This window comes from Myotis nattereri, assembly GCF_964212035.1.
Source record: "Myotis nattereri genome assembly, chromosome: 2".
Classification (NCBI taxonomy): domain Eukaryota; kingdom Metazoa; phylum Chordata; class Mammalia; order Chiroptera; family Vespertilionidae; genus Myotis; species Myotis nattereri.
Window position 1 is genome coordinate 171,444,668 of NC_138076.1, and position 15,422 is coordinate 171,460,089.

Sequence of the window (15,422 nt, forward strand, 5' to 3'; positions counted from 1 at the left end):
TCCATCCTGGTGGTATTCCACCTTATTTGGCATTCAGTCATGTCACTGGGGTAACTTAAGCTTGGTTCCCATGTTCTCTGATCTTTTGCCATTTTTGGTTAAAAGCTCTACTGGTTAAATGCCAGAGTCCATTTCAATTTAACCCATTCTTAAAAGAAAGGTATTTTTGCTTTTCCTAAATATAATAAATTGTCTTAATATAGGATTTTAAAAAATCTTAGTGGTAATAATTCTTTTGTTCTTTTCTATGCCTTATAGATTGCTAGAAGTTTTGCACTGGGATAATGCAATGCATATTATATTACTTATTACTAGTAAATATGTTGTGTAGGGGGAAGCATTTTATTTGTATGGGTCTTAGGTCATAAACTATTAAAAATGGCTGTCCAAAAGACCAATTTTCAGGAACAAGACACTTTAGTCCATTAAATTTTACAGAATTCCAGTATAAGATCATTTTAATAGAAACAAGTGTGTAATTGTTTAGAAAAACTTGTTTTCTTTTAAAGTAGTTGACTCTTCCAATTATATTTCACTTTTATGGACTATTAACATTACTCTGTTTAGAAAGTCAATTGATCTATTCAGGGTGAATTCACTGAGTCACAAAATGCCATAAAATAATTCTATTATATTTGTATGATCAACAGGTTATAGACCTTAATATACAGTAGAGTATAAAAGGTCAAAAAATTACAAATAAAATGTAAAATTATTATTAAACCCATCAGAATTCTGCATTCTCTTGGGTAAACTTAGCACTGTATAGTTTAAAAGAAAACCAATGAATTAGTCACGAATTCCTCAAGAGATCAAGAGAAAGGTACTAGATTTCCTTTTTTCCATCCCTCTCTCCTTCCCTCCTCTCTCTCTTTCTCTCTCTCTCTCTCTCTCTCTCTCTCTCTCTCTCTCTCTCTCTTCTCTCTCTTTTCCTCCCTTCCTTTGCTTCATCCCTTTTCTAACTTATGGGTTACATACCACATAGTTAGCAATGTATTTTAATTAAATATAAATATGTTCTTTGGAACAATATGTATGCCCCTTTCCCTTTTCATTTTAAAAATAAAAATAGAATATACAGTTTAGTGACTGATAAAAGCCATGGAAAATATTTTTGCCAGAATTTTCCTGATTGTTTTGGCTTGTGAGATTCTAGTTATGGACTCTGGTTATTTAATTAAATTGGGTCTGGAAATAAATATTTATCCCAACAGATTACTTAATGTTTAATAACTTGAACTTCTTTTAAACTTTTTCCATATAGTAAAAAAAAGTGTTTTTATAGTAAGGTATTTAAATTTAAAAACTGTTTATTATGGTATTAGACACACATATACATGGAAAAATAATATATAATATGATATGAAAATACATGAGTGCAGATGTATAAACTTTCACAAATCAAACCCACTTGTATCACTAGAACCCAGATTAAGAAAAAGAAGTTTATCAGTATCTTAGAAGCCCACTTATCTTTATTCCAATCTTTATTCTGCCCACCCAAAGGGTTAGCCACTCTTTCCTAAATGACATTGAGTAGTTTTGTCTGCTTTTGTACATTGCATATAGAATTGAATCAAAGTATGTAGCCCCCCCCCCCCCCACCTTTTTTTTTTTTGGTGGGGGGTCTGGGTCTTTCTCTAAAGAATATTTTTGTGAGATTCATTTGTGATGTTGCATATATATAGTTGTAGGTTGTACATTCTCCTTTTGTCTAGAATTTCATTGTGTGCGTATATCATAATTTGTTGCTCTATTTCACTGTGAATTGGCTTTAGGGTAGTTTCTAGTATTGGCTATTGCAAAATAGTGCTGCTGTGAACATTCTTGTACATGTCTCTTCTTAAAGCGATAGATGCATTTCTTGTGAGGGTATACTCAGGAGTTACACACTAGGCATATGTTCAGCAGTTTCCAAAGCAGTTGTAGCAATTCGCATCCCTACCAACAGTGTCTGAGAGCTCCCACAGCGCTGTGTCCTTGTCATCATTTGGTATTTTCCTTCATTCAAGTTTATTCATTCTGCAGGTGACTGGTAGAAGCAATAAATTTAAAATTCTGTGTTTTATTTGCATTTCCTTGCTGACTAGTGATGTTGAGCACGTTTCCTATGTTTATTAGCTATTTTGATATTTGCTTTTACCATATATATTTTTAAGTCTTTTGACTATTCTTTGGGAAGTTTTTTTCTATTATATTCTTGATACACATTTTTGTGAGATGAATGTATTACAACTAATTTTCCCCACTATTTTTATTCTCTTAATAAGATCTTGAGTAGACATTCTTAATTTTATTATAATTTCAAAGTATCATTTTTACCTGTGTATTTTATGAACAAGTTCTTTGTAATATATATGAATTGCATATAATTTCTTTCACATTCTTTATTCTTGTAACAGTATATTTTGATTAATGAAAAGATCTAGTTTTAATACAATCCAGTTTATCATTTTTGTTGATACTTTTGTGTCTTCTTAAAGAAAGTTGTATTTAATCCCAGGTCATAAATATGTTAGCCTATGTTTCTTTAAAAGGTCTATTGCTTTATCTTTTAGATCTGCATTCATCTGAAGTGATTTTGGGGTATGTTGTGAAGTAGGGCATCACATTTTAATTTATTATTATATTTTATTAAATTGTATCAAATATATTAAAATATATTATTAAACAACATTAAATATTTATTATGTATGATATAGGCTATATAAATATTTTATAGAAATACTATTGTATATAAATATTTTTATATAGTATATAAATATTTTTATATACATAGTATTTTATATTTATACTAGAGGACCGGTGCACAAAAATTTGTGCATTCGGCAGGGAGGGGGGTCCCTCAGCCCGGCCTGTGCCCTCTTGCAGTCTGGGACTTCTCAGGGGGTGACCACTTGCTGGCTTAGGCCCGCTCCCCAGGGGATTGGGCCTAAGATGGCAATCAGACATCCCTCTGGCAGCCCGGCAGCCCTCGGGGATGTCCACTTGCCAGCGGGGAGCAGGTCTAAACTGCAGTCGGATATCCTTAGCGCTGCTGAGGAGGCAGGAGAGGCTCCCACCACCACCGCTGTACTGGCAGCCTTCAGCCTGGCTTGTGGCTGAGCAGAGCTCCTCCCTTGTGAGAGCACCCTGACCACCAGAGGGCAGCTCCTGCATTGAGCATCTGCCCCCTGGTGGTCAGTGTGTGTCATAGCGACCAGTCATTCCCAGTCCTTCTGCTGTTAGGGTCAGTTTGCATATTACCCTGTTACTATATAGGATAGAGGCCTGGTGCACTGGTGGGGCCGGCTGATTTGCCCTGAAGGGTATCCCGGATCAGGGTAGGGGTCCTGCTTGGGTGCCTGGCCAGCCTGACTGAGGGGCTGATGGGTGTTTGCAGCTGGTCACACCCCCTTCAGGGTGGGGGTCCCCACTGGGGTGCCTGGCCAGTCTGGTTGAGGGGCTGGGGGCTGTTTTCAGGCTGGCAGGTGACTGAATCTCCCAACCTCTCCTTTTTTTCTTTTTCTTTTTTTATTCTGTGATTTATTTAACTTTTATGGCTGTCACTGGAGCTGAGAGCCGGCTTTAGCTCTGAGGCTCGGCTCCAGCTCTGAGACCTCGGTTGCTGAAAGCAGGTATCTGGGCTTTGTTTAGCTTCTATAATTGAAACACTGTTGCAACTCCAGCTCTGAGGCCCAGCTGGCTGAAAGCAGGTTTCTGGGGATTGTTTAGCTTCTATAATTGCAACATAGTTGCTTAGAGTGCAGCTCAGAGCTGGGCAGCAGCAGGCGGGGAACCTTGGCTTCCTCCATCACTGGAGCAAGCAAGCCTCCTGTTCGCTTCAGTTGCCTGGCTGCCGGCTGCCATCTTGGTTGGGTTAATTTGCATATAGTAGCTCTGATTGGGTGGTGGGCATGGCTTAAGGTGTAGCAAAGGTATGGTCAATTTGCATGTTTGTCTTTTATTAGTGTAGATTATTATTATTAAATGTTTATCATTAAATCACCATTTTATTATTATTATTACTTAAGGAATACAGGATCATTGAAGAGAAAAGTAGAGAATAGATCTTACTATTATTCAAGGATATCATCACTGACACTGTGGTATATGTCTTTCTATACACTGCTTTTGTTGTTATTTATTAGTTTTATTACTTAGTGGTATTGTTGTAAAAGTTAATATTTTTCTTTTGTCAGTTATGTAAACTGTGGATAAGATGTCTAGTTATTTCTCTTGGAACCTCACCCTCACCACCCATGACTAAAAACAAAACAAATATCCCCAGAATAATGTGAGTACTTTCTTATTTTAAGCTTCATATATTACAGGCCAACTTTTCATTGACTTTTGAATTTTCCTTCTCCTGTGGCAAATGTTCCCACCAAAGTCATTTAAAAACATTATCTTTACTATAATTTGAGGGCCCATAGTTTCTAACTCTTTCATTTTGACTATTTCTTTATTAATTCCTGTTTCTGCTTTCCTTTACTTTCCCCCCAATATCTGAATTATTTGCTAAATTAAATTTTCATTCCTTTTTAAAAGTGATCTAAAAGTTTAAGGTTATAGATTTTCTTCTGTGTCTTGAATGTTACACAAAGACTAATACATAAGGTTTGTTTTTAAGATACAACTATTTTGTTAATTATGTTATTTAGGTCCTTTATATTTTCACTTATGTTCTTGCCTTTTTCCTCTCTCATGAACTGATTGATAGATATGAATTTAAAATCCCACTACTAATCTGTTCTTTCCCATACCCATTTATAACAAAACTAGAGGACCAGTGCACAAAAGTCATGCACTCTGGGGTGTCCCTCAGCCCAGCCTGCACCCTCTCGCAGTCGGACACCCTTAGCGCTGCCACAAGGCAGGAGAAGCTCCCACCACCACCACTGTGCTCGCCAGCAGTGAGCCCAGCTTCTGGCTGAGCAGTGCTCCCCATGTGGGAGCGCACTGACCACCAGGTGGTAGCTCCTGCATTGAGCGTCTGCCCCCTGGTGGTCAGTGCACATCATAGTGACTGCTTGTTCCTCCATTTGGTTGATTGCATATTACCCTTTTATTATATAGGATTTCTGCAACATGGAGGTAGTTGCTATGCTATGCAGTAATATATTTATAACTGCCATATATTTATATCTTTATTTTTCATCTTACTCTATAAAATGGCATTCTCTTCTGTTACTCAGCATTTATTTTAGTATTAGCTCTAAGTGAAAAATTCTTCAGAAAAATATTCTCAGAGTTTTGCAGATTCAAAACTGTGTATAGTCTAAACCTGAAGGGCAGTTCAGCTGAATATAATCCCTGGCTCAGATTTTTTCCTTGAGTATATACAGTAGGGCAAAAGGAGTTTTACAGTTGTGAGTATGGTAAACACCGAGTTTATTGTTGTATTATTTTAAATTAATTATTGTATTATTTTCCATATGTATACCTGTAAACCTACTTCTGCCCCACCCTGTGTATATTAAGGATGTTATTTCACCATTTTCTGATGTTGAGTGTCGCTGTGGAGAAATATGAAATAACCTAATTATTTTATCTTTATAAATAACATTTATTTTGTCTGACTGCTTAAAAATTCTTTATTTTAAAGCTCAGTAGCTTTACTAGGAAATGTCTTAATGTTGATCATTCTTGGTCAATTCTTTTGAGTCTTTCCAATATGTAGATTCAGGTCTTTTATTCAACAAAAGCATTATTGAATTATAACTTTACATTTTTCCTGTCCACTTGTTTAACTCTTTTTCCCTCAGGAGCTACTCCAAATATGTCTATGTGGATCCCCAATGCATATCTTTTCTATTTATTGTTTTCTCTCTATTCTGGCCTTCTTTCCTTCCTTCCTTCCTTCCTTCCTTCCTTCCTCCCTCCCTCCCTCCCTCCCTCCCTCCCTCCCTCCCTCCCTCCCTCCCTCCCTCCCTCCCTTCCTTCCTTCCTTCCTTCCTTCCTTCCTTCCTTCCTTCTCCCTTCTTTTGTTTTTGTCCATTCTTTATTTCCATTTCAATGTGGTCACTTTCCTCATTTTTCCACATTCCTTATTGTTTTATTAATATTTTCTATTCTTCCTCATGCTCTTTTCAATTTTGTTTTTATTGTGTTGAGGTGCCTTTTTCTCCTGTAATTCTTTCCCGAGTTTTGCTAGATCATATTTTATTTCTTGTATTGCTTTTCCATATCTTCCATGAGTTCTTATTTCTGCTTTGAGTTCTTACTTCAAAAGTAATCTCTTCAGCCCTGGCTGGTTTGGCTCAATTTTTAGAGCATTGGCCTGAGGACGGAAGGGTCACTGGTCCAATTCCCCAGTCAAGAGCACATACCTAGGTTGTTGGTTTGGTCCCCTGGCCCAGTTGGTCGGTCCCATGAGGGAAGCAACCAATCAATGTGTCTCTCTCACAATGATGTTTCTCTCCTCTCTCTCTCTCTCTCTCTCTCTCTCTCTCTCTCTCTCTCTCTCTCTCTTCCCCTCCTCCCTCCCTCTTCTTTCCCCCCTTTCACTCTGTCTGAAAATCAATGGGAAAAATATCCTTGGGTGAGAATTAAAAAAAAGAAAGTAATCTCTTCACTTTTTTTTAATCCAAAATTTTTGTCTGCTCCACGGCAACATGTTTCTAGTGTTTTTCTTTACCTGTAGGTAGGTTTTGATGCTCTTTCCCACATGTGTTTCTTATAGCATATTTGCATTTATTGTATGCAGTCTCTTAATAAAAAACCCCAAAACTCATCCTTTAATTAATTGGATTTTCCGGAACTAGCTATTCATTGGGGCTGAGAGGTTCCGAGTAGCCTCCTAGCTGCTCCCTTTGTCTGCTGTCACAGAGACAGATGCCTCCTGTAGCTCTGGCTCCTCTTTGTTATTATCTGCATAGCCCTCTTCTGCTTCTCTGGAAAACACAGTCCAGGAGACTTCTGCTAACAGAACTGCTCATGTACTCAATCTCTGATGTTCCACAAGAGAACTACAACTTTCACAAAACAGGGTGAACACTCACCTTCAGAATACGTATTTTTTTTCTGGTGTTACTTGATAGCTACCCATGCTTAGCCTTATTGCTCCTTTTTTTGAATATTTTCTTTACTGTTTTCACAAGGCTCCTACCTCAATTGTTTATGGTAACTGCTATATGATCTGGGAGTTATCATTCTTCTTTTTAAATTTTATTTGCTTTAAAATATATTTTTATTGATTTCAGAGAGGAAGGGAGAGGGAAAGAGAGATAGAAACATTCATGATAACAGAGAATCATAGATTGACTGCCTTCTGTATGATTCCCACCAGGGATGAAGCCTGCAACCCAGGCATGTGCCCTGACTTGGAATTGAACCCTGACCTTCCGGTTCAAAAGTTGATGGTTACCCACTAAGCCACATCGGCTGGGCACATTCCCCTTTTTTTAAAAAAAGCAGTTTCCAGGAGGAGAAGGTGAACTATCCAATGCACATTGCAATATTAATCTTTTGTGTTGATTTTCTTGGCATATTTGAATAATATGTAATATTTCAGTCTCAAAGTAGTACACATACATGTGAAGAAATTCTACAAGAATAGGGAAACAACCACCTAAAAAAATTAGAAGTAGCAGTGCCCCTGGCTCTTATAGAGCTAGGAATAGAGTCTGTTCCCATTAACCAGACTGGAAAACCTTTTGATGCACAAGCATTGGGTTAAGTACACAGCAAAGTCTTGCCTCAATAGTAGGAAATAATTATCCTTAGACTGAGCACTGCTTTACTCTCTTAAAAGCAAGACCAGAAAAGCTCTAGCTATTTTTAAGCAACCTAATTGCACCTCAGAGCAAAGATAGAGAAGATGAATAAGAACACAAAAATAACCAGCACTCAAATGGGCAAAATTGACAATGCATGACACCTAGTCAAAAATTATCAGGGTTTCAAAGAAGGAAGAAAATATGACCAATACAAATAAGAAAAAAATAACAACAACAACAATCAAAACTGATGAAGAAATGGCCCATATGTTAGAATAAATAATAAAAGAATTATTATAACTGCATCGTGAAAGTTTAAAAGTTAAGTAGAGGCATGCAAGATATAAATAAGACCCAAACTAAAGTTCTAGAGATAAACTTATAACATGAAATTAAATCTATATTGAATAGTATTAATTGTAAATTAGACATGGCACAAAAAACAATTAGTGAATTTAAAGACAACAATAAAAATTATCCAAAATAAAACACAGAAATTTACATAACGAGTCCTTGAATGAGAGGAGAGAACAAAGATATATTTAAAAAATAATGACTCCAAACTTTGTAAATTTGATAAAAATAATAACTCACAGTACCCCAAAACTCAATGAACTTTATAAATAAGAAACACTAGAAAAATCACATCAAGGCCCACCATAAAAAACAATTACACAAAACTAATCATGAAGATAAAATCTTAAAAACAGTTATAAGAGATACCCTATGTACAGAAGATAAGAATGACATATTATTTTTGTTAGAAAACTCCAACAAGAAGAGAGTAGCTCAAATTCTTAAAGCATTGAAAGAATTCTATACCCAGAAAAAAAAAAGGTTTAAAAAATAATGGTCAAATAAAGACTAAAAACCATATACAAGTTAAAAGAACTCATCATCTTATTTTATAAGAACTGTTAAAGGAAGCCTTGAATGCAAAAGGAAAATGATATCAGGTGAAAATAATTGCTTAAATAAAAATAACAACAATGCAATATGGAATTTATAACCTATGAAACTTAAATGTATGGTGACAACAACACAAGGTTAGAAGGAAAGACATTGAACTGGCACACTATTACTTGAAGGTAGACAGAGATAAGTTAAAGAATTATACTATAAATTCCAGGGAAACCATCTAAATAACAAAAGAAAGAGTTCTAATTAACAAAGAAGATTAAATAGAATGATAAAACACATTCAGTTAATCAAGAAGGAGGCAGAAAAAAGGAAAAAAATGAATAAATAGAACAAACAGGAAAAATAGAAAACAAATAGCAAGATAATAAACTTGAATGTAAACATATTATTATATTAAATATAAATGGTATAGATATCCTAATTAAAAGACAGAGATGATAAGATTGGTAAATTGTTTAATTCTCCTTGGTTATATAAATTTCAATATTAGTACTTATTTATCCAATGAATATTTAATTTATTTTTGTTCAATGGGGACATGGCATCTGGTGCTGGGGATACTGACTCAAAGGCTAGCTATAGGTTCTCCTCACATGATCCTTGCAATCTGGTGTTGAATCCAGATAAGCAAATAAAAATTAGAACAGAGTGTAATAAGTGCTTGGGCATAAGAATTTGATTCTTTCCTGTATATCTGGAAACAAAAGTGCTTTAAAAATTATTAACACAATGACCACAGCTTGTATCATTTTAATTACAATGATGAATAATTTCCCACTCCTGCTACAATATATAAAGATTTTTTTACTAAACTATTGACCAGTTAGTTGTAAGTAAGAATGGAGCAGCATCTATGAGATCTGCCAAATTTATTTGTGTGCATTTCGTATTTCCCAATTCTCTCCCTCTATTAAGTCAAGGAGTCTCAACTTGGGTCAATTTTGCTCCCAGGGGACATTTGACAATATGAAAATGTTGGGGTAGGGTACTACTGGCATTCAGTGAGTAGAGGCCAGGGATGCTGCTTAACATTCTACCATTCACAGGGCAGTCCCCTCTTCCCGAAAAACAAATCACCTAGCTCAGAAAGTCAATATAGTGCCTTGGTTGAGAAACCCTGAACTTGGGAACCCAATTCATCCAGTTTGCCTAGAACTTTCCAAGTTTTAACACTGAATGTCTAGCAGTCATAGAAACTCCGGGGCCTAGTCTTATGTAAATAGTGAAGACTGATCATCCTATCTCCTACCTGCTGATATTAGAAAAGCAGTCTGTATTCAAATAGTTGTTCCTTTTGGTTAGGACATTCAGTTCCCTATTGTAATGACAATCATAATCAGCATGAATGTAAATTGAGCACATATTTTACCCAGTATTAGGCTATGTATGTTACCTGTATAATTCCTTTTAATCATGAGATGATTATTACCTCCATTTACAATTAATAAAATGTAAGCTGATAAAGTTTAGGTAAATTGTTGAATTTACACATCTAGCTATGGTAGAATTAGATTACAAAACAAGATCTATCTTGTGTATGGTGACTAAAGTTAACATATTCCTGCCTTGCAAGATTGAAAATATATTTTTTCTACACTATACCGACCTCATAGCATAGTTTGTAATTATAATGACGACTTTAGAATAACAAATCAAACAAAATTACATTTTTTATAAGTATAGCTTCCATTTTCTGAGTTGCTGGTTATAACAGTGCTGCATCAGAGTTGAGCCTGCATGAAGAGTACAATCTTTTTTTTTAAGTATATAAATCAAAACCAAAGATATTGGAGTCTAACTGGATATGTTATCTGAGTGAATAATTTAATTTCTCTTGGTACTATAGAGGGAATGTGCAATTTAAATGGGTTAATCTTTATGAAGTCCCATGTATAGTGCTTAGTCTGTTAATGTTTCATAAGTGGTAGCTATAATGATCAGTGTAAGGAAATTGCTTGATTTAAATGGCATAGATTAGCTTATTGGTAACATTTTCATTAGTAGGGGAGAAGGCAGGAAGAGAGACAAACAATGTGAATATCCTAACAGTGATAGTCTAGTATAATGAAAAGGCATTGGAGTAAAAAAGGATTTGTGTAACTCCACCTTAGATACTATATGAAAATGTAACATTTATCTGCTATTAAATGAGGGAAATAACGCTCTTTATTAAACACTAGAGGCCCAATGCACGAAATTCATGCAAGAGTAGGCCTTCCTTCCCCTGGCTGCTGGCACCCGGGACCCAGGTTTCCCTCACAGCCCCGGTTTCGTCCGGAAGGTCTCTGGTCTAATTAGCATATTATGCTTTTATAACTATAGATTGTAAAGATTATAATGGCAGAGAATACACATTCCATGCATTTTCCCATTTCTTTAAAAAAGCAAAAAATAAAAAAGCCCTATTCTTAGAACAGTGTTTTCAAATAGAGCAGGTTGAAAATCAAATACTCCATTACAAACACTACTTTGAATGACATCCAGTGATGGAAATGAAATATCTATTTTGCCTGCAGCCAGCAGTCAGATAGCCAATTAAACAGGTGCAGTTCTATTTTTCTGTTATTTGTAGGGGGAGGCATGGCTCTACTGTAAAGATGCATTCAGAACTGCAATGCAATTAAAATGACTCTAACGCTAATGTCCTGAAGGTAACCACTAAATAGACAGGTGTGGGTGAAGTCCGTTGTTTTTTGTTTAGAGTAACAGTACGCTTAACTTATAAAAACACCGGAAGTCTATAATTCTGTGATGAATAAAATGATACTTGTGAGGAAGGGTACAAAAGAAGGGGATTGATTGTGGAAGAATTACCATCAAAGCTGGGTAATTTCCTTGGCAAAAGTAAGATGAAACTCTCCTTCCCTGAATAAGATTGTTCCGCATTTGTGACTAACAGATGGACCAAAGTGTATGATGTAAAAGTAAAGAGGTATGCCACAAGAGGCTAATTCAAAGCAAACAGAAATCTCATTGTTGAGAGCTCAGGGGAGGAAGGACAGCCAGCGACTAAATTGAGAGTGTGTTCCTTTGTGTGTGTGGAGATTTACCCACACATCCCTTTACTTTTCCTTTCTCATTCTTTCTCTCCTTTGGTTGGATTTCAAGGCAATCTACTCTCTGCCCTTTTGTCCCCATACTGGTTATACAGAGAAGCAGTTATGGAACCTGCATATCAAACAGGTGGACCTGGGAAATGAGAAAGTAATTCTGAAATGATGATTGCTTTCTGCTCCCCCAAGGTCCATCCACTTTCACAGGCACCAGGTGACACAACTGGATTTAGAGCTACAGTAATTGTTTAGAAAGGTAATTGTGGATACGTCAGGGTCATTTAGATATTTTATAATATAAGAAAATACGATCAGTCTTTAAAAAGTAAAATGTTCATCAGAAAGTTTCATAAAAATATTGACTCATAGGCAGGGGCAGATCCAAATTTTGTGGCACTTGACGTTTTTATAATTTTGGGACCCTTTATATACCCATTAAGTACAAACAATGAATATTCAAAGGACAAAAATCACAATAACTTGTCTGGGACTTTGGAGACTGAGATCCTTTTCTTTTCCAATTTCTTTAAACCATTTCCAGAAATTCCCACTCAGAAGTGTTTGTTGATCGCAACCTTAGCTTCTCCTCGGCACCTACAACACTCTTAAATTTCCAACAACTCCTAGGCATTTAAGCTTCATTGGTAGCATCCGCTGCCTACAAGAACTATAGCTTATTTTATCTCGCTTGAGAAGCCTAAAATGACCGTGAAACCTAAATAACAGAAACTTTCCATCTGATGCTTATTTCATTATAAGAACTGAAACACCCCCCCCCCCCCCCCCCCTTATCATCGATCTACCTTGGCCTCGCAGCTGGTATCCGTCTTGGGTTTTACAGGTACCGGGATGGTGTCCAGCTGAAACCCCGGGCAATCAAATCCCACGTTGCACGCCCACAGCGGGAGCCCGCGGGGACCGCACTCCGCCCGCAGCTCGGGGCTGGGGGGCGGGCTGCGCGCCTGAGGGCGAGCCCGGGCCGCGCCTCCCGCTGATTGGCCGGGGCCGGCCCCTGGGGCGGGCTCTCCCCGCGCTGGCCCGGCTCGGGGTGGCTATATTGGCACCGTTCCTGCTGGGTAGAGCCGCTTCCTCGCGCGGAGCTGGACCTGAGCTGAGGGCTTCTGAGGGCGGTGCTGGCGCGGGAAGCGGAGCGAGGCTGCCGAGAAAAAGGAGGGGGCTGCGGGGCTGCAGTGCGATGAAGCAGCGGCTCAGGGAGCGGAGGCCGGCGGTGTGGCGAGACGGGCCGGCCCGGGGCCGGGGCTGCTGCTCGGGAGGCTGCTGAGGCGCCGCGGCGGCCGGCGCGGAGAGCGGCGGGCGAGAGGGAGGAGAGGCGCGGAGCGCGGGGGCAGCCGGCTGGCTGGGGTTGGCCTCCGGGCAGGGATCTCCCGGGTGGAACCATGCGGGTGGCCAAGTGGCTGACGGGGCTGCTCTACCAGCTCTCGCTCTTCATCGCCAGGTCTTGGGAAGTTCACTTCCACCCCCGGCAAGGTAAGGTCACCGCGCGGCGCCGCCAGCCGCGAGGTGGGGGCTCGGGCCTGAGCGGGACCCCCGGACGGAGTTGGGGCGGGGGGTGAGCGGCGGAGCCCGTTGGGGAGCCCTGGCTCTGCAGGGCTCCAGAGCCTCCCGGGTCAGCCGGCCTCCCCAGCATCCCGAGAGGTGGTCGCTGGGTCGGGTTTCGAGGAATCGTGCGCGGGGCACAGGACTCCCTCCGGGGACCATGCGGTGGGGGCGCGCGGGGCAGGGGGGCGCGCGGGGCAGGGGGGCGCGTGCGCCCCTCAGGCACGAGCTGGCGGGGGCGGAGGGGGAAGCGGAGAGGCTGGGGAAGGAGGTGGGCTGCTCAGGGCCTGGCGCGTCAGGGTCTTTGCTCGGGGAGGGTGAAGCCAGTCGGGGGTGTGGGAAAGCCGGGGGGTTCGCACTCCCAGAGCGCACGTGTGTGTGTGTGTGTGTGTGTGTGTGTGCGCGCGCGCTCGCCATCCTGTGTGCATTTGTCGCCCTGCGGGGTGTTCTGGGGAGTTGGGACCTTGGGTCTTTGGTGGGGACGTTTGGTGGAAGAAGTTTTGGGGTTGGAGTTGGAAACACGTGTGTGTGTGTGTGGGGGGGCGCTCAATGGCCATTTCCCTGTGGTTGCAGAAGCGCTGGTGAGGACCCTGGCCTCATACGAAGTGGTGACCCCCACGCGGGTCAATGAGTTCGGCGAAGTGTTCCCTCGGAGCCATCACTTCAGTCGGAGGAAGCGCAGCCCAGAGGCGCCCGAGCCCCCGCCGTTCCGGACCCACTACCGAATCAGCGCCTACGGGCAGCTGTTCCAGCTGAACCTGAGCGCGGACGCCGCCTTTCTGGCGGAGGGCTTCACCGAGGTGCACTTGGGGGCCCCCGCGCGCGGGGCGGAGGAGAGCCGGGCGGTGTCCCCAGGCTTGCGCCACTGCTTCTATCGGGGCCAGGTCAACGCTCGGGAGGATCACATAGCGGTCTTCAGCCTCTGTGGAGGCCTGGTAAGCGCCCTCCGGTCCTTTGACGTTTTCTTGAGATCCAATCGAAGGCTCCATTCAGGCAGCCATGTAATGGGTTTTTCTGAGTTTGTGGTTGGTGACCCAAGAGATCAGAGCGGGTCACTGGAGGGATTAACACCTAAGTGAACCCAAGCCAGAGGCCACTCCTTCCTGCAGCGAGGGGCTTGGAAGAACAGCATGTCTACCTGCTGGGCAAAATGAGCTCTACTGTGAAAAGCTGAGAGGACTTGAAAGTGTCAGACAGAGAGAGGCCCAATGAGTGCGTCGGGGAGTGGCCGCATGGCCTCTGCTACGAGCGAAGCGTGGTTTTCACTCCGACACATCCATTGCTGACCATCTGTCCAGGCAGAACCTCCTGGACTTACTTAAGTTTGTTCTTTAAATGTTAGGCTGATAGAAGGAAAAGAATGTGTACATATAAGGAAAAGGTGAGAAAGAAAGAGTGGGTTTTCAATAGTATGTGGATGCTCATTAATCGGTGCAGTACAGAATAGGGAAGAGGTTGCATCTGACTGTTTAAATACGTTGCATTAAACAAAATATAGGAGAGTATCTACAGTGGCCTGGTGCCAGCAAATGGTCATTAGAGTGACAAGAGTAAAAGATGGAGACTTTGTAAGAAAAGCCTTATTGTGGGGAGAGAGGAAATGAAGTGAAACACATAGAACCCAGTATTTTCTCTCCCTCTGAAACAGATTGTAAATCTGTTTGCCATGATTCTCTTCAGTCTGGGGAAACATCTTCTCTAAATTCTCCTAAAATAATAACTCATATGTTATTTTACACACTTAAGATGATCTAATTGGCTCCCTTGTAAATACTAACAGTAATCAAGATGTTACAGCTATTACAATTTGTGGTGCTGTGATGTATACTGCTTTAAGAATGCATTCAATATCTATTGGGGAGGGGTCTGTTTACTACTATACTTTACCAGTGGTGATACTATAAAAGATCCAGATAGCTACATCAAGTCTAATGTAATACAGAAGTATCAGTTTATTGGTAACAAAGTAACAATGTCTGTGGTTTTTTACCTACAATCATACTTTTAGGAAATGTTAGGTATCAGAGGTTAGTAAAAATAAAGATGTAATACTTTACTATCCGGGTTCATGGAACCCAAGGTAAATAACATTTCTATTAAAACATATGAGCTCACTTCCTCTTTAATTCCTCTAAGAAGAGACAACCACTAGGACTTTGATTATAGGATTCTAGTGTTCTCAAGTTTTAGC

At 40.2% G+C, this 15,422-nt stretch overlaps 1 protein-coding gene across 1 annotated transcript in view; it reads left to right on the plus strand.

The window, feature by feature from the left end:
* Positions 1-13,071: 13,071 nt before the first annotated feature.
* ADAMTS20 (ADAM metallopeptidase with thrombospondin type 1 motif 20) overlaps positions 13,072-15,422 on the plus strand; it is a gene marked incomplete at both ends in the record, with an annotated part of 166,168 nt that continues 163,817 nt past the window's right edge. Inside the window, 2 exons of the mRNA XM_081082830.1 lie at positions 13,072-13,162; positions 13,805-14,166. Coding sequence (XP_080938956.1) covers positions 13,072-13,162; positions 13,805-14,166 — 453 coding nt within the window. The remainder of the gene's footprint in view (positions 13,163-13,804; positions 14,167-15,422) is intronic.